The 27,712-nt window shown below is 40.3% G+C and overlaps 1 protein-coding gene across 2 annotated transcripts in view; it reads left to right on the top strand.

Annotated features, from left to right (window-relative positions):
* Nucleotides 1-27,712, top strand: part of ST7 (suppression of tumorigenicity 7) — a 137,890-nt gene that overhangs the window by 63,741 nt on the left and 46,437 nt on the right. For both annotated transcript variants that reach the window (XM_066550558.1, XM_066550557.1), the window contains exons 2-5: nt 12,776-12,858; nt 21,916-22,075; nt 25,851-25,905; nt 26,491-26,606. In XM_066550558.1, coding sequence (XP_066406655.1) covers nt 12,776-12,858; nt 21,916-22,075; nt 25,851-25,905; nt 26,491-26,606 — 414 coding nt within the window. The remainder of the gene's footprint in view (nt 1-12,775; nt 12,859-21,915; nt 22,076-25,850; nt 25,906-26,490; nt 26,607-27,712) is intronic.

The raw sequence follows: 27,712 nt of genomic DNA on the forward strand, positions 1-27,712 counted from the left end.
TTTTCTGCTAAAAATGAGTTTTTCAGTCTGCAAGGCTGTATTAGTTTTTTGTTCTAGTCACCTTTACATATGCTCTCATGTTCTATTTTATCTCCCAACCCCTTTATATATAGTGAAAAGCAAGCAAGTTTGCTTCACAGGTTTTGCTGTGGGTGTAGACTACAATGCTGTCCTGGGACAGACTGGACCTAGACCAGGTCTGCTGGAAAGTACAGGATGTAATGCCTTCCTTTGGATACAGTCAGCGATTTCAGAGGGTGACACCACCAAAATCTATCCTTGGAAAAGGCCAGAGCAGTTCACTGTGGGTGCTACATGCCAGTGAAGAGTCCAGTATGGGGGGCAGAAATTAGTGCGAAGATCTCTGCTGCTTTTGCACACAAAAGGTTACTTAGGTCTCTTCCCAAAGCACAGTCAGGGATCCACAGCAGTGCATGGAAAGATTTGCAGGCAAGCCAGGCATGAAGCTGGGAGCAGAAGCCAAGATCCATTGCAAGTTCCATGTTGCTCCAGTATTATATATCCCTAAGCACATCTCTCTAATGGGCACTTCCAGCCAGAAAGTCAGCTGCCCTCTCGGTGATATTTTGTGCTTTGAATAATAAGCAATAGGGGTTTTGTTGGTCATTTAAATGCTACAGTTCCAAGTCCTTCAACACACTTAGCAGGTTCTGAATCTCTCTGTTTCTCAGCCAAATGGCATTTTTAAAGCATTAAGTTAGGTAGCCCCCTACAATAATTTTGCATTCCCTCTTTGAGCTTTCTGTACCAGAGCCCACTTTGAATATATTGCTGTATTGATTTTGGTATTCTACCATTCTCAAAGTTTTGTTCTGGACTTTTCTTTTGAAGCAGTTGCTCATTCAGATGTGTGTTCAGAGGGGAATTGGCTCCACGTGCCACACACTTGGAGGTCACTTTCCTCTCACTCTCCCTCAAAGGCCAGATAGTTCCTGACCACAGGTAGGGACAACTGGGAGTGGATGGGGAGGTCCCCCAGCTGTTGAATCCTTTAGCACTGGCATTCCCCTACCCAAAAATACCCTAGAAACTTCATATAGAGAAAACATGGAAAGTTTTCTTTCTTTAGAGACAACTTTTCCAGGGCAATCTAAATAGGTCAAATTAATGGACAGCAGCAAGAACTCCAATGCAGTGATTTTCGTAATTAAGCACCACCATCGGAAGATTAGCACAGCCGTGGTCACTAGTCCTAGACACTCTAACGTGACCAGAAGAGGAACAAGCAGATGCAAGAAAACCACAGCATTTTGATGGGCTGTTTTTGCTGCATGGCCTCCTCTGGTCACCGAGTGCAGTGATGAAGTAGCACTCAGTCATGTTTGGAAATCAGCAGAAGCAATGGCCACTAGATCATGTGCTCAGTTCTTATCAGCCCTAGAGAATGGAAAGCTGGGCTCCTGAGATTTGTCTCACCTCAGTGACATTGCCTGCCTGACCAGACTTTGAAAGCCACTTCCTAATAGCAGATGTTCACTCTGCGCCATCATGGCCTGGTTTTTGAGGAACTTGCTCTAGTCAGTGTCAAGGGGGGAACTTGCAAAGAGGATCTTCAGCCTTTACTTGCCTGTTTTGAGACCCAGATCTGCATGATGCAATCATGGAAGGGCACAGTTTCTGATGAGCCAAGTTTCTTGCACACTCTCCCTTTAGCTCAGCATCTTTCTCACAAGCCAGTGTGCAAAAAACTGTGCAAAACCCAAGGCATAGACATAATCACAAAGGGGTTTTTTTAAAGTTGCTTTCTGTAGCATAATTTCTAGAATCCAGCTACAGCTTTGTACGGTATGACATGCAGAGTATTTCCTGAGAGTTATTTACTAAAATGTGGGGGTGTGCTTTTCAGCTCCTTGATATCTACCTGGAGAATTCAGGCAGGTAAACGAGTGTTTACTTCCACACATTCCCAGCTGGATCTAAGTGTGGGAGCTTCCAAATACAGCTTTGAATTTTCAAATTAGAGGTGATGCAGTATGTGAGTGGGGCAAGAACAGGGATGAGAACACAGGTTACACTGAGTTCTGTGCAGGTGTTGCTTCTCACACGAGTTTCACATCTACCAAGGGTGCCACATTTGGCTAATTTAGTCCTCCATTTTTCACTTGTCCCTCCATGGTGGTTGGCTTTAGAGCAAAAGAAACCTGACAGTAGCTGCCAGGTAACTCACAGTGCTGGGGTTAATGTGTGGGGGTGGTGTTTCTGAACAGCCTGACTGCTGCTGCAGGTAGAGTACCAGTTTGAATCCTGCGTGCAAGTCCTGTTCCACCCCTCCTCTGGTCCCTCCTACCTGTGTGAGGAGAATCACCTCTGAAAAGATCCAGTGATTCTAAACAGAAGAATGGAAAATTAAAGAAGAAGAAGAACACTTTTGGACAGAATGCTATTTCAGTTATTTTCAGCCAAGTCAGCCACGGTCATGTTTGGAATTAAAGCCATCAAATATTCAATAAGAAAAATAATGGGTGTCTTGCACTGCCTTTTCTCATGGAATTTCATCAAAGGCTAAACCAAATAATAACATTATTGTTAATGTTAATGAGGTAGACTAAGTGGCATTTAATTTGTCTTCTCATGAAACAAAGCAAACTTTAAAACTATGGACAGTCTGGTTTTGTCTCGCAGACACACAGGACCTTTAGAGGAAATGGCACTGGAGAGAGACTCTCTGCCTATGGGGGACAGGAGGACCACCCCAGCCACAGGATGGTAATTTTTTAAAAGTCTAACTTCATGCTGTTTGCCCATTAGTCTGTGTGAGAGTGGTGCTCCTTCAATTTCCACTGCGTCATTTGCTTTGCATTTGGTTGGAAATTCTTAATCTGGAGCTCATTCTACTGAAAATCTTTATTATGCAAAATTCCCCCCTGACGTTTGTCTCCTCATCAGTCAGGTCCTGAATGCAGATTGCAGTTCTGTCTGCAGAGTTACTCAAGAGCCTTTTCCATTTTAATAAGTGTTGGATATCCCAAGAGACTGGTAGACAATGGAGATTGTACAGTACTTGTCAAACCTGCTGCTGTGCTTTCTCTGAAATATTCCAAAATGGAGGCAAGAGGTAAAAGTTTTCTACTTGCCTTGTCTTTTTCTTTTGGTACAATTACTGTGTGAGTCACACAGTGTTAAGAATATTTTGAAGGGGAAAGCTGATTATTAGGTGTATAGCAAGAATGAATCATACTTGCTGGAAAAATCATTTTCCCCTTATTTTTGTGCCACATTACCCAGGCCATCAATTACTGGAAAAATATAAATCCCTCCCTGATATAGAAATTTATCATAGGTTGAAATTTCTTATGGGAGAAAACGGCATGAACACCTTATTGATTATGTAAGTAGGTGAGTTTTCAATGACAGGATGATGATATCAGCTATTATAGATCTCCGCAGAATTGTCATGATGCTGCTGGCTCTAGTTATAGATGTTTTCTAGTCACCTCTATTCCAAGAAGCACCTTGCAATTTCTTGTATGTAAAGAGATCAGCATCTTAGAGACTCTCAAAGTAGATTTATTATATAGAGTCAGGCTGCCAAGGTTTAGGACAAAAATGTCTGAAATAGAGTATTTCTCCAGAATTTTTTTTTTTATATTTTTTTAAAAAAAGGTTTAGTCAATGTACAAATTTCAGCCCAGTTTTCTGATTTTTTTTTCCATTCGTTTGTTGCACAAATCACGGTGCTCCTGTCTTTTTGTATGCCTAGGAATGCAACACACAAGCAAAGATGGAAAGTGTAGCTGCTCATATCTGTTGGTTTACTGCTCCTATCAAATCCTGCCTGGAACAAAAGGAGGCACAAAAGGAGGCTGCAGGGCAGCTGAGGGTGCTTTGTTCATGAGTCTCTTTTGTCTTAGCAGGGCAGTACCTCTTCTGAGAGAGGTTCCTGGATAATGGGAACCCATGAGATATTTTCTCTTTTGTGGCATGCTGGTGAAAACGCTTTGCATGATTTGTCTCTCTAGAGCAGATTAGCCTTTGTTATCTCTGGCATTGGAATTAATCACTGTGACAAACTTTTAGTTTAGGGTATTCTTTACACAGCTAATGAACCAACATCAAAAAGATTTAATGGTGCAGTTACCTCCCTGAGTGCTGGATGAAAGAAGAGGACAAAACCCATTCCATTGAGAGAGCTGTACTGATCTGGTACTTGAAACAAAAGCCCTTAATTTTCTTAAATGACTCTAGATAATTAGGTTTAGTAATTGGCTTTTGTTTTAATACAGCTTTGAAAGGCTAAACCACATAAATCTGTGTAATGCCTCAATAATCAGCAGTTAAGGTAGCAGGTGTGTTTAACTTTGCAAAGAGTGCCAGTCCAAACTGGATAAAGATCTGTCAATTCAGTTACATGATGTCGACAGGATTCTTGAAATAGAGACTTCTTTGAACACTTTGGGGTGCAGAGTGAAAAATAAGGTATTTTGTTACAGTGTTTAAGTACATTTTTGCAATTAAATACATTATTAATGATTTTCGGTAGAGTCCAATCGCTGTGCACCCTAAACCGAAGACCTAAAAGACTTTAAAACATCTACCTGATAAACTGTGCAACAGCCATACTCTTGCCCTACTCTTGTTTTCTCTTACAAATGTGTATCCAAGAGAAGGTAGATAGTGATAGTCTGCAGTCATCTGAGAGACCTCTTGGGAATCCATCCTCATTTGGCTGTTGCATCACATCGGGATTTCCTTTGATTTGTGTTGGGGAATTCGGTGATACCATGCTGGTATGTGTGTGATTAGAAAAAACCACAACCTAACTGTGAAGGTGCTCTCTCCAGTGTCTGGACTGGTTCTGCCTACAAAAACATCCATCACAAATCTGAGAGAGCACTTCCTCATGCAGTGCAACGCTGAACTAAAAATTTGACAAGGATTAATGATTCCTGAAACTAAATCTGCAGGGGAGATGTGTATAATGACAGTGTTTCAAATCAATTTACAAGCAAGCTGATTTTAGAAGAATTACAGCTGAAAGTGTTGCAAGAGAATTTGACTGACAACCAAGCAACAACATGACTTCATACATCCACACTTCTAAAAGTCCAAGTATTAATATCTGTACTTAACACGTCATTGCTCATGCTTGATGCCTCATTCTTATTCAACCCAATCTTCCCTTTCCACTTGTACATTATTAATATCACTAGTCTGCTTTTAGCACTAGGACACCGTGATGGTCATAAAGAAATGCACAGTTCAGTCCCTGATAGCTGAGGGCTGCAAGGGAAGTGGTTTCTCCCTTGTTTTCTTTAAATGGAAATGCTGTGGGGATTTTGTTGGTTTGGGGGGAGGGGAGGGGACGGGTGGGTTTTTTTAGAAGGGTGTCTGCTGCCAACTATTAGCAAATCTTGGTGTTCATGCAGCATGCTCTGCAATTAACAGAAGCTGTGTAATTAACTCATGTCGCCACTGCATTGTGAAAGCAAGAGCAAATGTCCCTATCCCTTTGCAGGGATAAGTATGTGACAGAAAATTTGCATTATAATAGTGACTTGCATTTGGGAAAGTTGATCTTTTCTTCATATTTTTACACTCCCCAAATCCACAAGGTAGGGAGCTCATGACCTCAGACAAATGGAATAGCAAAATACTGTGCTTGGATGTAGTGATACTAAGCTGGCTTTAGTATTGAAACTCCAAGACAGAATGTTTTCCTTGGGGTGGGTATAGTTACAGTGCATTTTCAGCCTGTATGTCTAACCTCTCTGTTCCTGAGGCATAGTGTAGCTGTTGACCACAGCAGGACATTCTGGGAAAATATAGCTGGAAATGGGAACCTTTAGTAGCACCTTTTGTTAAGGGTTTAATAGTTTGTGAGAAGAGGCTTTGGTAGCAAGGAATAGCTTCTGAATACCATCCCTTCCCAAATGACCAAAGCTGTTATTGTTGGCAGTCTTATTTCTCCCAGTGAAAAGGTACTTCTGACATGCAAAGCATCTCTGCTAAAGTAAAAATAGCCTTTGTTTGCATTCATATTGCCTGTGAAATTTCTTGTGTCTTTTTTTACTTTTGCCTTTCTTGCCTCTATCATCTTTTTTCTATGCATGATAATTTTTACTGCCATTCTATTTTCTAATTTTATTTCAGCTCATCTCTGTATTTCACTTGTCTAACCTGGTTTTCTTTTTCCTTTGCCAAGTCACAATAGGGTCTTAAGTGCTTTTTTGTCTCACAGATCTGGTTTCCTTGATGCACCTGTATGCCCTTCTGCCCTCAGCTCTGTGTTGGTTCTTATCTCTTATCAGTTACATTTCCCTGTATACTATTCACAGTGAGGATAAACAAAGTTACTGTAACAGGCTGAATGGCTAAGGCACTCTGAAGGATGTAGTGTTTTTGTCTAAGTCCCAAAAGCTCCACAGCCAGCACAGACTAATTCCTGCTAGGAAGTGAGACAATGGTTTTGATCGATCAAGTAACTTTTGAAATCATAATATGAATATAGACTTGGTGTTGAAAAGCAAGCCAGCACAGATCATTGTGTCACTTTGGCCTTCAGATACTTAACATGTTAGCATGTTGGGAAGAATGATTAAATAGAATTTGTTTGCAATCCTCAGGGAGCAATTTTTTGGGGAAAAGATGGACTGAATTTAGAAAGATTTGTTTCGGTTTTCTGTGCTGGATATAATTTGCTTAGTGGGCAATTGGGTCGCAAAGTGGAAAGAATGTTAGTTGCCATTTTCAAAACTCTTTATTTTTCAGTTATAAGTAAATGAACCTGAAAGTTTTTGACGCATACCTGGTCCTGTGTTTACTACCATCTGCTCTTTCTTCTCTTCGGGTTGTGCTTTGTGGCCGAAAGCCTCTCCCATCATACCCAATTTAACTCCAGAAGCCTGTCCCTACTCCCTTTCCCTTTTTATTGTGTCACTCTATTGAAAGGGAAAACCTGCATTTAAGATGTGGAAACATGGAAGAGAGAGTGTGGTGGTCTTCTGTCCAGAAAGTTTTATTTCACTAATTTGAAATATCTGTATGGGCAGAACTTTGATCATGCACAACTATGTAGTTGATCAGAGCTATAGTAAACAGGAGGCTTCTGGAGCATCACCACCTTCTCTCACCTGGGCTCTGATCCAGTGGGAACTGAGAGCTACAGACTCCTGGCCATCAGCATAGCCTCCAGGCACTTGAACGTGACTCTCATTCAGCCTTTAGGATGGAACTGGGTGGTTGAACAGAGTGAGTGGAAATTTTTGAAAACAGATTGAGACAAAAGGCCTTAGGATGCTGCATAGCATCTGCAACAAGTAAATGGAAAATCTCTGCAGCATTCTGAAACTTTTGAATGCTTGCTTCTTCTTTCGTAATTCCTTTAAGAAGTCTGAAGAAGTTAAAAAAATCTTGATAGCTTCCCAGGGAAAATCCTGGTAATTGGTGAAAATGCTTTTGTTTTTCTGAGACAATACTCTGTGCTAGCTTTAAATCTGATGGGGTTTGTATTTACATTTAGCTGGAGACCATCACAGTATATAATGCATAATTCAGCATGACCCTAGTGTGTTTTCCCAAAAAATGGGCAACATTCTTATGAGGGAGAGGTTGAGAGTTCAGAAAGTTTATGTACAAACAGTTCAATTAAAGTCAAGAGCATGTAGTGTTTCATACTCAGAGAGGGAAAGTTTATACACTTAGTAAAAGAAGTTTATTGAACTTAATTTTGCCCTCTTTGCTGACACTTTGGTAGAAGAGTTCTTCATTGCTGCTACAACTTTGAGCTGGGGAGCTTCATTAATCCAAGCAGAGGCCCCTGTGAAACAAGCCAGTCACTGCCTTATCTTCTGTACCGTGTTGGAACTTCCAACAGCCTGAATGGATTGTTGCAGTGAAAAGAAATTAAATTGCTGTGTCAGAGGTCTCCAGTGATAGGTTTCTTAGCTTGTTGCCTGTCAAAGGGATTTGGGACTCTTGGCACTGGTGTTAAGAGTTTGCATCAGTCTGCTTACCAAGCAAATATTATGGAATGCAGAGGAGAAAGTACAGCCGAATTTCTTAGTGACTCAAATATTATAGCCATGATGACTTAAGGACTGGCAATGCACTAGAAGGGCTCTGTGTCTATAAACTTTTATATATTTTCTGGCAATTTGCTCTTACAGAATTAAGTACTGTACCCAGTTATATTTTTTTATTTAAGTTAACTTATATATTATTTATTTATGCATAACATATTTTTTCATTTAACAAGGTTATTGAGATATCTATCATTTTACCTGCATTTTGAGATAACAAAGAGTACCATAAATGATACCATCTTGTCTTTGTTTGATCTGTTGGTGTATATGATTTACGTTACATTGCTATTAAATTTTTATTTGGACCTTACTGTACACTTCTGTTACCTCACATTCAGAAGCAGGTAATGGGGCTGTCACTTTAGTAGATCTGCATGTGGGAATAGTTGGTAGTTTGCAGTGCTCCCTCCCCTAGTGACCTTCTAATGTAAATAACTGAGGTAGCAGTTAATAGGATACTTTCAGCAGTTCAATCCCAGTATTTTCTACTGTGGTTCCTCACATGCTTGAATTCTGAATGCCTCAAGACCTTGAAGAAATTTATAAAGCAATAGTGGTTTTTATCATCCGGAGTGATACATTTTACATGTTTCACAGATTTTGTTACTTGAAAAATACCTGGATTTCCTCTTGTGTTTAGTCCCAGGTTCAGAATGAATCACAAGTATTGGAAATGAATAATATATATAACAGGAATGAAATGGCATCTGCTTTCAAAAACATTTCAGTCACCTCTTTGGATTAGTCTCAACTGGGAATGTTAGATATAAGTGTTAGATTTTGTAACTTGTTTGCTGTGAATTGAATAGGATGTAAATTCATCTCTGTGACCATGCACAATTAATGATGAAATAACAGTCCTTCCCTAGGTAGTATACAGAAGGATGAAATTGCTTATCAGTGTAACTTAGGCACATCTGAAATGTAAATATGCCTTATTCTGGATGTCTCAGGTATTATTAAAATGAAAGCAATAAAGAGAAGGGAATAAAGAGGGGATGGAGGGCCAGGAGTCTCTCATAAATACATTTGGCTTTTTTAGACAGAATTTATAGGTCATGCTGATTTTCTTTAAACAAATACAAAACAAGCTGTACTAACACACCTAAAATAGATCATTCACTGTCAAAAGCCTGTGCAAATAATTGGGATTTGACAGTAATTTCAAACAAGTTGCCATTGTAGGAACATCAGGCAAGTTTCTTTGTCTAGATACTCATTACTTGCCCTTTTTAAGTCCTACCACATTACAGACAAGAGATGATGTTGTGAACTGAATAGCTGCAACATCTTCCCTTTGTGAACAGAAATAATTAGGCATACACTGGAATTCAGAAGAAATGACATACAGTACTACCTTTTGCTGATGATTCTACCTGGCTTCTTTATTCTGCAGTCATCTGCTATTGACTTCAGCTAACATTTCTCAGAAATCTTTCTGCTCCTCAATCCTGCTGCATCATCAAATGGAAATACAGAAATAAAACACTCTTATCCAAATTTAGGCAGATGGACAGGTAGCACTATCTAATTGCTCTACTTTACTGCAACAAACTCAGGAGTCCCGATTCCACTGGGAGATGGAGATGTTGGATATAATAGTGATTTCTTCAGTGTCAGAATGCTGATTGTAAAGAAATGCTTCCTTTTGGATAATTATATATATCACAATGCAAAAGTGGATTGATTTTTACTCTTGAGATTAATTATTATGAGAAATAGGCCTTGATGTAGTTTCCACTGAAACAATGACTGAATTCTCATTGACTTCAGAATAAAAATAGTTGGACCACATATGCTTAGTTTTACTGTTTGGAAATATGTTTCTTAATAGAAAGTATTTCCTTTTGTTAATGATATTTATGGAGACAAAGGAACTGGGAGAGTAGCTAATAATTGGCTAAAGGTGATACTTTTCAAAATGAAGTAGAAGATTCTTATATTTAATATTAGAGTGGGAAAAAGAATGGCCGAAGGATTAGAGAGATGCAGTCCAGATAAACAGCTCTGGTCATTGAGTGCATGTGTATCATATCTACTGAGTTATTTCAGTTATCTGGGATTCTGGCCCATAAAATCTAAAAGCATCCAGCATCATATCTGTTCACCTTGCCAGTTCCTGTGACTAAGCTGTAAAAGTGAAGAATTCCAGCAGCTTATAGTAAGGAGGATAAGGGAGCACCAGTATGCGTGCAGGCAAAGAAGAAAGCAGTAATGCTTGTGGAAATTACAGATAAATAAGATCCAATCTCCATTCACATGTGAGAGTTTCTCTATAAACCAGTGTACATTGCTTGTAAAAGAGTGGTGACAGAGGAAAGCTAATAGCATTTCCTATGAGCCTTATTCATTCTACACCACTCATGAGCTCCGTACGGCTAATTTGTTGAGAGGGCTCTTCCAAGTGGGGATCTATTTCCCAAAACAATTTTTATGGATGGGAGTCAGTAATAATATTTAAAGCAAATAGACTATATCCTTATTCAATGGATATGCTCATGTGGAATCTTCATAGCAGACTTAGGTGGCTCACAACTTAGGAAATCAAATTACTTCCAGGGTAGTTGGAAATTTTAATAGAAAAAATTCCAGCATTCCATAAGCTGTGAAGCTGTGGTGGTGGGAGAGTGGAAGAGAAAGCTCCCCTGTAAAGTCTCTTGCTGCCTGGCTTTTCATGTTATGGTGGCACTGCAGTACTGCTATGTTACAAGGTAGAACACAGGCATCTATATCCCATCACAGCATATTCTCTCTCAGGCATATCCTGACCTAAGCAAAGGAAGTCGTTTCTCTGGCAGTCTGAAATTTCCTCAGTGACATAGTTTGAGTATGTATCTGGCTTACATTTGCATTCCAACATGAAGAATGTTTCTTCTAAAAGACTAGGGGTAGTTGGTGAAGCCAAACCTATTTCAGTCTCTCCATTCCTCTTCCTACTCTTAGTAGGTGCTGTGGCTGAAGAAAGCAGGGACTACTATTTCAAAGTCTGCTTTTATTCGACAGGAACTGAAAGGAGAGGGGAGGGGAGAGGAGGGGAGGAGAGGAGAGGAGAGGAGAGGAGAGGAGAGGAGAGGAGAGGAGAGGAGAGGAGAGGAGAGGAGAGGAGAGGAGAGAGGATTAAAACAGTGTAGCTGTGTTGCACACAGCAGTTTAGAGGATGTGATGCTGATTTACACTAGCTGAGAATCTGGCATCCAGTGCATTTGGGAAAGACAATGTACAATGGCGTTAAAACCCACCAGATTTATTCTTTACTATATCAGCTTGGTGCTTTAATGTCGCTCCAGTGGACTAGGAAAGGACAGTTCCATTTTAACACTTCACAGCTTCTTCAGAAAAATAAACAACACAGAAAATAAGGAGCCAAAACTCAAACAAAGCAGCTGAATTGCAGGGCTTTAATCTCTTTTAGTGATGCATTTCTGGAAAACGGTTTTTTTTTACTGGTCATGGAAATTGAATCATATATTTGATGGTTTGTATTCTGCTTTTGTTGTCTCCTCTTCATTTTTTGGCTTCATATTATTTAATTTCTGCTAGTGTTATTTCTAAAGAGAACAGAATGAACTGAGGGCCTCACACCTACATATCTAGGTCTTTTATCAATGTTTTTTAATGACTAGTACTCTGCTACAAGCCTTCTAAATTTACCTGCTAAATCATTGTCAGTTCCCTCCCCAGTCCTGGATGCATGTACATATACAAATATATATATATGTGTGTATATACATAAATTATATATGAGAAATTCTTTTGGCACTGGTTAAGGATGAGACCAGTAGGGTTGTTTACAGAAGGCATTCTAACCCTTTATGGGTTTAATAAGGAATGTTTTCATTTGTAGAAGATGGAAGTGATGGAAAGTTGTGTTTTCTTTAAACATCTAGAATTTAGTAGAACTCCAGTTCTCTCTAGTAGCTTCTGTAGAGTCATCAAAAACCTAGAATATTTTATTCTCTTAAGGCCAGCCTTAGGCATTTTCTGTGAGGGATGAGCCTAACTACTTGGTAATTTTCTCAGCAACTTTCAAGATGGGGTATGAGTAGAAAAGCTCTTTGGATTTCCAGAAACCCATACAGATGGAATTGCTCATCTGACTTCACTTCTGCCCTAGATTTCAGATAATTTGGACAACTATCATTTTCACCTATTACTAAAAAAGCTAGTTAGGTCTTTTCCTAATCACTTATTCACTGTTGTCATACCGAGTAGTTCACCAACTTTGGAGCAGTAGAACAAATTAGGAAAATGCCATTATTTTCTACTTTGTAAGTGAGGAACCAAGGTACTGAGAAGTAAAAAGCTTAAAAAATATCTTCATCAAGATCTCCAGGATGTTGAGACAATTTCGAATGCAGGACATTGAGATAGACTTCCAAGATTTCTAACTGCATTGAATTAGCAAAGCCTATTATAAAATGTTTTCCATATATCATGGGGAATCCTAAACTCTATGTCAGTGGAGCACTGACTGAAATAGGAAAGCCCCAGACATGTGTGCAATTGTTTTCCAATACCTTGTGACCGACTTCGTTGTGAGAATAAAATTGCGCATGTGGCAGTCTAATGCTTTATCACATGTAAGGCAGATAGAACAGGATATTAACTATTATTTTAATGGTCTTTTTTATCAAAGCTAAGGTAATAATTTACCTGCAGGTGGGAGGACAAAGTGACACATGGAGGGCATGTCCAGCTCTTGTACTCATGGTTTCCTCTCTTTTCTTTTGCAGTGAGTATGTTCTTGAACACATTAACCCCCAAGTTCTATGTTGCCCTGACTGGAACATCCTCATTAATCTCAGGACTTATTTTGGTAAGTACTACATCTATTAATATCACTTCAGAATTTGATTTTTTGATATCCAGAATTGTATTTCAGGCTTCATGCAGATTAACAGGTATCTTTTTTGCTTCTGTAAATTTACAGTTCTGCAGCACATAAAATTTGTCTTTATTTGTATGTCTCTTTCTGTGGGAATGAAAACGAAAAAAAAGTGTTTCAGTGCTGTATCTTTGAAGATAAAAAAAGTCTTGAAGAACAGTGTGACTCACTAACCCTACAGTAATTCTTAACGAGTGTTTGCAAATTAAGTGCTTTCCTTGACAAGTACTACTGAAATGAAAAAGGCCAATAAAAGGAAGAGGAGGAAAGGTACCAACTATCTCAGCGTAGCATGGTCCTTTCTGAAAGATACAGCAGGACTTACTAGAGAAACACCAGTTCTGGTGCCAGAATTCCAAGGAATAATTATTTCGGATCTTCACTTCTAGAATCTTTCCCAGTACATAGCTGCCTATTTGCTTAAATGTCTGTATTTTTAAACCATTTAAAAACCCTCCTCCCATATGTAATTCTTGAGGGCTTCTTTATGCAAATTGATGCAGTGGAGTGAATCATAATACAATCACAATGCAGGAGTCCAAAGCAGAGCATTTTCTCTGAATTTTATTAATATCTTCATAGAAACAAATGGAGATTAAAAATATAGGAACAGGGTGTACATATGTGTATGTGGTCTCTTTTTGTTTCCTCAGTGCTGATAGTTGGCTTACTGCTTACACAAATGAATAGTACAGCATACCACAGAACATATCAGAATGATCCTCTAGTCCAGCTGCCTGATGACTTCAGGGCTGACCAAAAGTAAAAACATGTTATTGAGGGCATTCTGCAAATGCCTCTTAAGCAATGACAGGCTTGGGGCATCCACCACCTCTCAAGGAATTCTGTGTTTGACCACTTTCTCAGTAAAGATATTCTTCCTAATAATGTTCAGTCTTATCCTCCCATCACAGCTTTGAACCATTCCCATGTGACCTGTGTCTAGATAGCCAGAAGAACTGATCAGCCCCTCCCTCTCCACTTGCCCTCCTCAGGGAATGGTTGCCTTTGTTTTAGTCTTGTTTGTTCAAGTTGTACACTTTTAAAATCTCCTGGATACAAGCTGTAGACCCTAACCACACCAAACTGGGCATTTAACTGGGAGACCAATGAGACCAAGTGTCAGCTATTGTAGTGATAAGTGGAAATAGGAGCGAGAGAGAAACATGGCTAGAGGCTCGTTCACATCACCTCAGATCTACTAATCTCAGAGAAACCTGAAAGCAGCTAGGATCCTAAAAGGACACTATCAGTTTGGTTTGGGAAATCTGCACCTCTCACTTCCACATTGCCTGTAGCCTGTAGATGGAGATAAACAAATGGCATCCTTGACTGCTTAATGCCTGTGGGACTCTCATCATTTAGATGATTTCAGGTAAAGCAGCAGGTGTACTGCTGCTGTGGCTTGTTCTGAGTTTCCTCATAGTGGAAGGCAATTACCTAATGTTTGCACCTTGGGCATTCATCAGTCTTGTATGGATTGAGCCCCAAAGCACTCAGCAGAGCTCCAGAGAGATCAACAGAACTTTCAGAATATGAGCAAGAGCCAGACCTGTAAGACTTGGATGCAGTTCAGCAGAACTCACTCAAATGCACAGGAGGAAAATAATGTTATATGCAGCACTGTCACTCAGAAACAAGAAAATGCTGGGTGCCACCACCAAGACGAGAAGGATTGAGAGAAATAACATGGGTTTCACAGACACAGTTCCATATTTGCTGCTACAGAGCGAAGACAGCAGGAGGAGGTGGCAAGACAAAGACAGTTATTTTCTGCCCTATTGTATTGCATTACAGAATCAAACAGGAATAAAAACTTAGAAGAGTGACTAATTTATGTGGAACTAAATTCATCATTGTGAATGTAGGTACATTTTATACTGTACTCAAGAAGGCAATTTCTGAGGAATGAGCTCAGCAGGCAACTTGTGAGCAAGAAATTTTTAAGTGCTGTATTTTGATGGGAAGTACAAGGAGGAAGTGGCAAGAAGTACTCAAGACTATGTTACGGAGAAGGGGCACAAGGACACCAATAGAAACCTTCCACAAAGAAATCAGATTGAGCCTTAATCAAAAGAAATCACTTAGTATTACATGAGAAAGTCCATTATGAACAAGTTGAAGAACCAGTGAGGTGATGGAGGTGTGTAGACACAGAAATCAGACTGAAAACCTTTTTTTTTGTTTCTTTTTTGTGTCTTCACTACTGCCATCAGTTGTTTGCTGTTCATATGGCACCTTCCTAAATGTGAAAAATGTATATAGGCCAAACAAGTAACAGCCACAAACCTTAGATTGTGGGGACCACTGTCTGTGCTGAGAGGAACATGTTTTCTGTAGATATGATAATGGCAAAAAAGAACAAAGCAGATGTGGTCATGGAAAGAAGAAACTGCAAGTTGACCAGATCACACATCAGAAAAGATAGCTGATTAAGTTCTAGTGAGGTAGTGCTGGATTGTCATTAGCCCAAGTGTGCTTCAGATTAAATATTTCTTAATCTTGCTGTTTACCAGTGGCCCAGTTTTACACGCTGTTTACCATGACCAGTAACATGGTGAATTGCCCGCACTGCCACACACTCACATCAGACTATACAGCATCATCAGTTCTAAAGGATTCTCAGTTCTGTTAATGGTATAAAGTGAAGTTCTTATGTAAAATAAACATTCTGTTGTCAAATCTACATCACTGGGGTACTTTTTAGGCTAGATATACTAATATTGCTTGGAATTTTCCACCATATGGACTGGCAGATTCCTTTCTATTATCACTTGGCTCCAGTTCCTAATCAGAAGGAGGAATCAGAGCACCACAGGTTATGAAACAATGGAACATTCCATCATTTCAGAAGTGTGGTAGCTGATGGGAAAGTGATTGCTTTTCCTAACTCATGTTTGGGTCATGAAACAATGACTACAAAGTTCAGCTTTAGGCAATTGAATACTACATTACTCCTTTGCAAAACACTACACTCCTCTCTTATTTTGTCTCATACTTTGTTTTAATTCTTTAGGTAAAATTCTGGCCTCGCTGCAGGCAATGTGACTTAATTGAAGCAAGGACTTCAGACCTTTTTTCTTATAGGTCAGAACTGTGCAGAAAATACTTTTCAATCTCAAGCATTTTCCTTAACAATTACTTGACTACAGCACATAGTTAAAAATTAACAATTTGGCATATATTCACTTCATCCATGCACTGTTGTAAGTATCAAAAATAAGAAGATTTAGTCCACAGTTGCATTAGAAATACTGTATTGGAAACTAGGTTCCACCACAGTTACTTTTAATCCAGTAAAATACAGTGTGCTGTCTCACAGAATACAATGAGCTGTATTGTATTCGTGTCTGGGAGACTGAGGTTTTCCACAGGTAGGGTAATAAAACTGTCACAAAACACACCTGACATCCAGTAAATGCTGTGAACCAGAACTATGAAAATGCCACTGCGATTTCTAAATAAAGCCACATATTTAACATACAGTTATCACCAAAGCTGCTCAGCAAGCATGTGAGGCACTTGCAAAGAGACTGATAGAGTCTCAGTTCTAACAAAGTGCAGGTAGAAGCAAACTTCAGATTTAAATCTCCACAAAAATTCCTCATTATTCTGTTGCCAGGCTTGGGAGAGTATTGTGTGTCTTCTGCTACACAATGAAAAACATTCTGCAATGAACAAATACCAGGTCTTTCAGATGCAAGAATTAGAAAGCCAGCCTGCAGAGGCAGAGCATGACTAGACACTGCCTAGCAGTGAGCAGCTAGGCTGTTTGCTGCTATCCAAGTACGTAGCATGCTGTCAGAGTCACAGCCTTTTGTAGCCAATGGTACCAATACAGGAAGTCTGAGAGAGAACCTGAGTAACACAGGACTTATTTTCTGTAGATACTAATTATTTCACTACCTTTGTGTACTCTGCTGCAGAGAGCCAGAAAGGTGGCTGAGTTCTGGGTGCTGCCACAGGCTTTGGGAAAGTCTGACTGTTGTGCAGGGACAGTCTTCCAGGACTGAAAAGCAATACATGGTAGCCATTCAAAGTTTCTGCACTGCTCAGAGAAGGCTCAAGGTCAGGAAGGGCAGAATCATTGTAGGGAGTTCCTAAGAAACTGGAAACACTTGCCAAGGGGCCAGTCTATTGGAAGGCAGGCTGTAACCCAGTCCACAAACAAGAAAATGCTGTCACAACTAGGTGTGGTCTACACAGTGTTGAGAGAAGTAACACACTTAATCCAGGCACTGTGTTATTTTCTTTTGAGTTTCTGTATTTCCAGGGGTGGATGAAGTAAATAGCTATTAATTCTGAATACGCTGCCCATTAGCTCTGCATGTATATTCTCCTGCTAACTCTTTGAGATAAGACAAATGGAGGTTCAGTAACCAGGAGCAGAGTCTAAGGATGCTGAGTGGGTGTATTTAATTCAGAAGGAAAGGGGATGCTTATCCTTCAAGGCTGTCATCAAGGACACTCAGCATGGCCAGAGGCATGCTGTTTCCTAGATCTAAGATGGGCAGGACTGGAGGATCAGGAGTCACTGGCTACCCCTAACAGCTGAATAAAACAGACCAGCAGCTTGCTTTGTTGGAAGGCAAGTAGCATTGTATAGTCACACTCTTATGGATAAAGACTCTTGCTTCCAAAACATGGATGACCTTTTCCATAGTGTCTACTGGAAACAGCCCCTGGGCTGTAATACACCTGGAACATTTGCAATCATTGCCTGGGAGAGTTGACACAGGTCAGGTAGTGTGCCAGTAAACAAACAGCATGGATTATTTGAGCCAAGCCTGTGTTGTGGTCCCTTTTATTTATAAAATAGCCTTAACCGTGGAACCGAGTCTTGCCAGCACTATGCTGTTCCTTCAGAGAGTAAATTTCCTTTAAATCCATTAGATTGGTTAAAGAGTACTCCAAATCTACCCATCTGAGACCTGAAAGTCTCATTACAAGGCTGAAAGAGAAATCTGAGCTGTGGAAGATGCTGGCAAATTAAATCCTTTAGTGCTTCTTTGAAGACTCCATACACGTACACTAGGAGGGGATGATAGAGTGTTTGCTCTAAGAGAGGATGCCTGCCTCAGATGTGAGAAGCAGAAAAGCATAATTCAAATCATGAACAGACATTGCTCCTTGGTCCAGTGAAAACCACCACCAAAACCATCCCTTGTGAATTGATGCATATATAATGGAATATCTGTTCTGAAAAACTGTGCAGGAAGATCAGATCTGATAGCCAAGTGATGTGGAATAGATTGTTGCTACAGAGCTAAATAAAATTATCTGGGATTGTTTGTATGTGAGAGCAGAGATAAGAAAGTGGATGACTATAACATTTTCATTGCACAAGGGAAGAGAAGTGCATTAAGAAGACAACGTTTCCAAAATCAACTACTCTCACATTAAACAATACCTATACCAGATTAAAAAATAAAAATTCTAAATTGCACTTAATGCACAAAGCTGGAAATGTTCAGAACAGGGTTTTAACTTGGCCCTTGGGAACATTATGGTCCCAAAAATCCCTTGAGAGTTTGGAGATGTTTGACCCTGTTTCAATTTGAAAACACAGGCACCAGCTAGAAAGACCCCCAAGAAGTTTGTCACTGCTGTGAAGGGGAGAGCTCTGAAGATGAGCTCCCATCTCACTGTATGTATATGACAAAATGAGGTGGCTTTTTCTTTCAGAGGTGGTGCAGAAATTACCTTTCTGATAAATTTCCTCTCTACTTCAGGTCTCTGTCAGTGAGTAATTAATCTTTATAGTAATTTATTCTATCAGATGATCTCTCATCTGCTGAAATGTTGAAAGATTGACATGTTGACTTCACATGGCTTTCGAACTAGATGATGCAGTTAGAAGTCAAATTTGATTTATAGAAATCAGGTTTCAAACCAGATGATGCTAAGAGGCAGAAATTCTCTAAAAATAATTTATTGTTTTGACTTAAGTACCAAATTACAGATATTAACTTTTCATACATGCTGAAAAAATCACTCCAAGCAAAGGCTTGTGATGATGATGATGATGATGATTTATGGCTTTAATTTCTAAGAGACGGTATGGATTGAGATCTGGCTGATGTTTCCTGGCATTGGATTCACTCAACATAGCAAATATTTTTCAAGGCTGCCTTAAACAATTTATGAGCTTTAATGCCATTTTTAGAAATAATTAATGTATTTGTAAGTCTAAGGAGGCAGACTTACAGCTGCGTCACATGTTTGAGCAAGTTTCTGTCCCTCAGCTGAACTATAGCAGAGACTACATTTATGTATATGTACGTTCTTTGTGATTGTCCCCACAATTTCATTGAAATTCAGTGTGACAGCTTCCCAGCTGGTATACATTTGTGCAGGACAAGTGGGCTCAAGTGTGCTTTTGTGCTGCTCACTCCGTCTCTGGGTTTACTGACCTCATCTAAAAGCTGATCATGACTAAACTAATGAGCAGGAATTTATTAGCACATTTTGCAAAACCTTTTTTTATTTCCTCTCTTAGAGAAAGTACAAAGCTTGTTAGATATGGTCTGAGTTTTGCACAACCAGTCTGGCAGTTGTACCTGAGTCCCTGACTTAGGCTATAGTGAAATTCTTCCTGAGTGTCCCTTGCCTCAGTGCAAGACTATAATCCTTCATTCCTAGCACACTCTCCCTCTGAGGCTTTGGACAGGTAGAACTGTGGCTTTTGTGCCTTGCTTTGTTCCAAGGTTTTCAAAGACAGAACAGAAACATGTTCACAGCAGATCTATGACTGTGTCTTATGCTGTAGCCTTTCTCTTACAGTCAGCCACATGCTTATGATGCTCTCTTAAATCATAAGATAAAAACTTTAACCCCTTTAAAAAGTGTGGTGTGCCTAAGAGCATGAGAACAGCTAAAAGCAAAGCTGACACACCTGTGCCAGTTCCCTGCCACCATCTCCAGCATTTAGAGGCAGTGATGCATGCCAGGGGAAGCCTATCAGCAGTGTGGAACAAGTGTTCAGTGACACTGCATCAGCATTCTGTCCTTGACACTTGGCATTCCCACCTGGCTGCTGCTGCAGGCACATGCCAGTGGAACCAGAACAGTGACAAATGCACCTCAGACTCTGTGTAAGGAGGAACTGTCCAGGTTGTATGGGTTTTTGGTGACTTGGGTGGGAAAGAGTTCACAAAGACCTGAATATGTTAATGCTCTGGTTTCTCTGTGACCATCTGTTTATCTTCTCAAATGCTATGTGTTCACATAGTCCTTCTGTTTTCTTCCCATCAGACTGCTTCACTCTTTCTAGTTGAGGTCTCCCAGAAATGCCATTAGATTATTTTGGGAAGTGATCTCCAGAGCTGCCACACAATCTTGTGTGAACTCATCTTAAGTAGCCACCCTTGAGACGAGTTCACATATTCACACATTGATTCCCTTTCACTCCTGTGCAGATAGAGTCCTTCCATATGAATCCTCTAGATGCTTTAACAACACCTTTAAATCCAGGGGAAGCCTCAGTGCAGAATGTATTGGGAGCATCTTTTGGAGAGAAACATTTTCCTTCTATGTCAGAAAATTTATCTCCCACTTCTTTAAAAAGGTGGGGTAAAAAGTATGTCTTGTCTACAGACAAGACAATCTCATGGAGACAGAAGTAATTTCAACTATATAAAGACGTCAGGAGAACTTTAAAATAAAAAAAAAAAAATTGAAGAAGGAAGTATGTGAAACCTGGCCTGAACTTTTCTGGAGCAGGCAGACCCCAAAGAGGCCTTCCAGAGCCTGCTATCTATTGACTGACCCACCAAAGCCTGCCCAACAGCACACTGATGGTGACAAAGATGTGAACACAATCCTTTCCCTTATTGTTGTTTGTGCCCAGTAGGAAGAGATTTTATCAAAGCTTTCAGGACTGGTGTAACACATGGAGATACTGAGGAAAATGGAAGGGCAGAAACTGTTCGTTCCCAATTTTTAGTGCAATCGGTATTGCAAAATCCTGCCAAATTTCTCAAAACTCCTTAGATTTGTTTTTGTTTCCTGTGCTATGTAGATGTTTGGGTGATGATTCAAGTGCAACTTATCTATTCATTATAAGCACGTGTTTCTATACAATTTTTACAGTCTAAACCTTTTCCATATTTATATAAAATGTTCCTCTTTTTCAGGTTTATGTGGTTTCCTGAAATATGTGTTTTCTTACTGAGTAATATATTTTCGGTGAAAATACCACAGATACATGTTTATGTGTAGAATTTCAATTACAAGGCTGTGAAATTATTTTCCAAAGAGTTCTGTAAATAATATTTTTCTGATTTGCTAGCTCAATTAAATGCCTGAAAATAAAATTAATTTGGAGTCAGCCCAAGTCAGCCAAACAAAATAAAACACAGTTCAGCTAGGGGGTGGAAAATCCTAAAAGGAATAGGATTCAGCTTCCTGGAGTTTGTTTGGCATTTTTAACTTTTTTAAATTAAACTAATTGGAAATTAAACTCATTTTAAATTAAACTCTTTGGAAGCATGTACTGGGGAAACAAGCAAGCCTGCTTTTGCTCCCATTCCCTGGACTGCAGAGGGAGTTGAGGCAAGGCGAGGCAGGCTCACCCCGGGCTGCAGCATCCTATCGGCGTGGCTGCCATCGGGCCCAGTGCGGGGTTGCGGGGGGCGCTGTATTGTAGACGTAAATTTAAAGAAAGAGGCCTAACAGCTGAAATAATTTGAGGTTATTTGGGTTAAAAAAAATTTTAAAAAGAGAAAAAAAATGCGTTGACATGATTTGAGATTTTCCACGTAAACTTGGGTCACATTTAACTTCTCCGTGTGCTCGGGCAGGGAGGAGGCCGCAGGGAGGAGGCCGCGGGGCGGCCGGGGCTGCGTCCTCGCTTGTCGGGCTGCGGCACAGCGCTGAGGGGAGGAGTGGGCGGAGGAGCGGGCTGGAGTCGGGGCGAGGGGCGGGCGGAGGAGGGGGCTGGAGTCGGGGCGGAGGCCGGCGGCCCTGACGGGTGTGTGTGCCTTGCAGATCTTCGAGTGGTGGTACTTCCGCAAGTACGGCACCTCCTTCATCGAGCAGGTCTCGGTGAGCCACCTGCGCCCCCTGCTGGGCGGGGTGGACAACAGCGCTCCCAGCGCCGCCAGCGCCGCCGGCGGGGACGCGGACTCGAACCGCCAGAGCGTCTCAGGTGAGCGGCGCCGGCCCGGCCCGGCCCGGGCTCCTGCTCCCCCGGGGAAATAGCACTGCTGCCTCATCGGTAGCTGCTAATTGCATCCTTCCGAATTCACGGAAGGATGTTGTGTTGTTCAGGCTGCCTGGTTAATGCATGTGCTTTATCCGTGTTGTGAAAACTCTGCGAAATTGCCCGTGCCCCTTTCTGCAGTGTCCTTTGTCCAGCGGAGGGGCTGCAAAGATGATGAAGGGGCTGGAGCATGTCTTACCGGGAAAGGCTGAGGGAGTTGGGCCTGTTCAGCCTGGAGAAGAGACAATGCGAGGGGACCTCATCCATGTCTGTGTGAAGAGAGGGTGTCAAAGGGATGGAGCTCGGTGGTGCCGATCTGTAGCACAAAAGGCAATGGGCAGATGCTGGTGCACAGGAGGTTCCACCTAAATATGGGGAAGAACTTCTTTCCTGTGCAGGTGACCAAGCACTGGAACAGGTTGCCCAGAGAGGCTGTGGAGTCTCCTTCCCTGGAGATATTCTAGCACCGTCTGAATCCATGTTCTCTGGGATGGCGCTGTTTGAGCAGGGAGGTAGGATGAGGTCAGCCACTGTGGTCCCTTCCAACTCAACCAGTTATCTGGTTCTGTTATTCTAAAGGCTAAAGGCTGTATTTTTAGTAAATCATTTAAAGTAATAGCAAAGTTGTTAAAAAAAATAATCAGACAAAGAAGTTAGAAATGTTCATCTGGTTTTGCATCACTTTTTTATAAATAAAAAATAAAAATTTACTTTTTGTAAGTAGTATGTAAACAACATTTGGATTTCACCTTAGTAAGTGGAAGCATGGTGGCTTTTAACAGCTTAAGGGCTTGTTATGTTCCTGAGTCTGCTACAGATTTACTTTGTGACTTTGGACAAGTCCTAACATAGTCAGGGTTTTTTAAAAGGCCCCCAGTTTAGGAGGCATGCTTTCAGGCATCTGTGGCCTGAGTTTTGCAAGCTTCCAGGCATTCACATGCCCTACAAGTTTCAGTGTGAGGAGTGAAGGCTCTGACCCTAAGTCATTCAGGCCTGAGGCACTTTGAGTCAGGTGCCTGGGCGATGGTCCCAGCCTGCCTAAAATGAATCAACCCCTAAAGCACTGAAATTTGTGGACTGAAGGAGCCACAGAGGAACTTGTCTCCCTAATTGAGTAACTTAGTTGCCTGGGGATTGAAAAATTAGCCATGAGTGATGAAAATGCTGGTATGCTATTGCTTCAGGCTTGAGTGGGAGGTACTCACTGTTAATGTCAGGGCAGGAGCATCTGGGTTTGTGCTCCTCATCTATAAAATGAAGCTTATCTGTCTCTGTCCTAGCTTGGCTTACAGGCCATAATCTTAGGGATGTGCCCCTAGATTCAACCAGAATTTTATTACATTTATTACATCTGCAGGCTTTTAGAATATATCAGAATTTACAAGTGAAGAAAAGGGAATGAAAAGAAAAAAAATCACTTATGGAGAAAACATTGTTCCACAGTTGAGCTCCCTATGTCTGTACCTGGCAAATTTTATCTCTACTCCTCAGTGTGCATGAAAACAGGCAAACAAGAATTAGCTCTGAACTTACATGTTAAATAATATAGGTGGCTTCACAAAACCTTGTTATTTACTGAGCAAGTCTACTTAAGGAAGCCTTCATGTAGCACAGCAAATTCAGCTGTTGTCATTCTCATCTGAAGAGAGGCTGTGAATAGCAGCAGTGCACCGTCCAGGATATTAGATTTGGGTGAACTGGCAGAAAGCACGGGATGGCTTGGAACCACCTGTGTGCACTCATCAGTGGGCTCAGTCACACTTCAGCAGCTCAAAATAACTCCTGTCATTTTAAAACAAAGGCACAGTATTTTAACTAATGAGGTTCACACGAACATCTTGAATTTTCTGATACAAAGAAATAGTCAAGATGTCTTTGCTTTCAGTCCACTGACACTGAGCTGGGACTCTCAAGTGTCTCTGGACAGCGTGTCTGTGTGGATAGCCTGTTATTTGTGCCTTCAGGTGGCAATAAAAGGCCTTCTTTACTTCCCCTTCTTGTTACTCAGTTTAAGCTTTCCCTGCTAAGTGCCAAAATACTTCATACTTTGGATGAAGCGTGGCCACTTGAATTCAAATAAGATGAACAAAAGTGTCATTGCAATCAGATAGTTGTTACCCAATCTCATTGGTTGCAAACAGACCAGGTCAAGACACCTGGAACTGAGAAGTCTGGTGTTGATTTAATATTTATAATGGTTTGAAAGTCATATTGTATAAAAACTGTGGGGTTGAGGCTTGTCAAACAGCCATACTCTCTGGCTGCACAGCAGAGCACAGCAGAATGTCACTCGAGCACTCGTGCTGAGTAAACCAGTGGAACTTTCTAATATTAGCTGCCTGCTGAAATGGGTACTTCAAATACACTGTTCCCTACGGTCTGCCTGTTCCTGTGTCTGCTCCATGCACTTGCTGGGTAGGCAGCAAACTGAGGGCCCACCTCCTATTCCACTTGAGTAGTTTCTGGGTTGCTGAGGGTGCCCTTCTGTAATTGTGAATAATTTATGCAAAACGCTTACTGTCCGTGCCTCTGTAGCCCCATACTCAGATGTAGGAGCTGTGTCCTTGAGAAGAGAGGAGGACTTGACTTGGTGTTCAGTACTTCTTCTCCTAACAGAACAGGCATAAAGGGAACAGACATATTGTTACCATAAGGATACCCTTCTGATTCAATATTCTACCAGAAAACTGTTGGTTTGATCTCTTCAGAAATTATGTCAGAAAAATTCATAGGGAGAAATGTACTGGTTATCATTTTTAGTAGAAAGCACCTAGTGAAATGCTGGAGGGCTAGTGCTGCTGGTGAGTTTCTGCAGAGCCCCATGTGAAGGGTCATCCAGTAGCAGACCTGAGGTGGAGTGACATCCTGCCTCTCAGTGAGTCCTTGTGCAAATAGTGGGGTTTATTCTGGTCTCACCTTCACTGGAGTGAATTGTCTTTGTTGAAAGCTAAGAGAATAAATCTGGTGTTAAATTAAAGGTAAACCAGATTCAAGACATCACTGTTTCAGAGGCTGTACAGCTTGATTATATTTTTCAATTTTTGCTTTAAATTGCGTTGTTGATTTCCATATCTCTTACTTCTTGTAGTGTGAAAAATTCACGATTTTTCCCACAAGGGAAATTTATAAAATGTTTCTAATATTCTGAAACCTTTGGAATGCAATGAACTTTTCTCTGCCAATCAATTTCAGCATGTGCTTCTATCTTAAGTAAGATCAGCAGATGTTTCCATGGATTTTTACTTCACAAACTAAGGAGGAATTAAATTTGGCAACTGTAGCTGAGACTCACAGTGATTTACAGCATTAACTGGACAGTGATGTTTTTCTGGAGAAATAACAAGTCCATAGGGACTGGGTTAATTGCTGTTTTTTCAGTGCAATAACTCAGTGTGATCCCTCTTCAGTTCTGCATTATGGTAAATGTGAGTCCTGGAACTAATCAGTATTATCTTTTCATGTGGCATTTGGGGCTTTGTTATTGGTTATTTATCTGGAATGATTGCATTTGTTGACACTAATTTATAATTAAATTATTATTTAAGAAAGGAAGAGCAGTCTGACTACCTTCATCTTGGTGCTCTTGATGGGTTTTTGCATTTGCACCTATAAAAAAAGCCATTTGATAAGGCTCATTTTATGGTAACTGATGTTTTTTATAAACCTCAAGTACCATTGTAATTTGGGAAAGATTAATTATGTGTGTGTCTGCTTCTTACAGAATGCAAAGTCTGGCGAAATCCCTTAAATCTGTTCAGAGGAGCTGAATATAATCGGTAGGTGCTACAAAATTACAGTTTTCAGGCATAGTACTGCCTTAAGCAGCTTAACTGTACTTTTCCATTAATCTAACTTAAGAGATGAAAAAAAAATCAACTATAGATAAATGCACTTATATTAGGTTTTTCTCTAATTCATAAAATGTTCCTGAATTAAAAGGAATTTAAATTCATGCTGATGCACTTTCTTATTTCTCTAATATTTGCTATTTCTCCAATTTTTGGCAACCTTATGAAAAAAGATGGAGTAACCTAAGTGTGTTGTGCCTGGTGCTAATACAGCATTTCTGTTCAAATCCATTATAGCAAAAAGCCTAATGAATTCCATATAGGTTTCATTGAGTCCTAATGTTTGACTATATGTGTTACCAAGTTCCAGTGTGTACTTTTCAACATCCTCATTAGCTTAGGCTCAGCTGCCGTTGCTCCATCCCAGTACAGTGCAGTGTACATTGGTTAGCAGATTGGCCAGGTGAACTTACTTGGCTTTGCCTATCTCAGAGGTCTGGGATTCTTTTCTGGATTTGTTTTGCCAAGTGTGACCTCATTAACCAGAATGTCTCCTTGTTGGCATGTTTGCAGGTATACATGGGTAACAGGAAGAGAACCTTTGACTTACTACGATATGAATCTTTCAGCACAGGACCATCAGACGTTCTTTACTTGTGACACAGATCATTTACGGCCTGCAGATGCTAGTAAGAGACCTTGTGAACAATTGGATTAATAATATATTCATGGCTGATTTAAACTGATGCAAGAAAAATGCAGTGAGACATCAGCTCTTTCTTGTAGATAAGAAAAGGCAAAAGTTTGATCATGAATTTATAGAGTTCTAGGTCTGAACAAGTATCTATATATGTAACCAATCTAATTTGTGTTGCTGTGTTGTTCTGCTGTGTTGCTGGAGTCATTCAAGGTACCATTTAAAAGTGTAAAGGCTTGTTCCTTTTGTCCTCTTTCTTGCAGTGGCTTCAAACATACACAGCTTCATTTTCCTCCAGCTGCAGTGCAGTAGGTTAAGTTACATTATCCAGGTTTCGTTTGGTCTACACTGACAGAAGAGAGAGAGCTGATGTAAAATTTGAGACCTGTGTTTGATTCCCTGATGTAGTTAGGTCTGTAAAAATTTGGGAACAGCACATTTACAACTGAATTTGTATAAGCAGCTTTAGTTGTGTTAAGCCTGTACTGTGAAGTCCATATGCAGACTTTCATTCTACTAAAAATATACAACAATGATTTCAGTCATTAGAATTTGCCTCTGAAGAGATAAATCTTTGTCTCTTAGGAAAGGAGAGATACTAACAGTTGGGTGTTGCATTCTGAAGGCATAGTTACATAGGAGAGCATATTGTGGTTTTTTGGCACATAATAAATATGAATCCTATTTTCTGAACTCGGTGGTGTAGTTATGAGGTGGTAATATTAGCCTGGAAGTTGTTTCCATTTAGCATTCACATAAATCAACAGCTCAATAAGGAGCTAGAATAAGAACCCCAACTATCCCTTTATTGTTTTGCTCCCTGTGGAATCTCCTACACCAAGAGGAGGTAGCTGCTTGTCACCTCTATACTTGGCAATGCAGACAGCCTGATCTCTCAGTCAGACTTTCTCCTAGAAAAAAGTTTAATTAAATGAAAGAAGAAAAAACAGAGTATTTGAGACAAAAGCTCCTGTTTGTTTTGCATCTTTTTGAATGATCACTGAGCTATATGAAATGCTCTATAGTGAATTAGGCTGAGATCAATAAATTCTTTCATTGTAGTGCATTAGATTCTCCTTGTTAATCCTTTAATAACTG

The sequence above is a fragment of the Molothrus aeneus genome, chromosome 5, assembly GCF_037042795.1.
Source record: "Molothrus aeneus isolate 106 chromosome 5, BPBGC_Maene_1.0, whole genome shotgun sequence".
In the NCBI taxonomy this organism is placed as follows: domain Eukaryota; kingdom Metazoa; phylum Chordata; class Aves; order Passeriformes; family Icteridae; genus Molothrus; species Molothrus aeneus.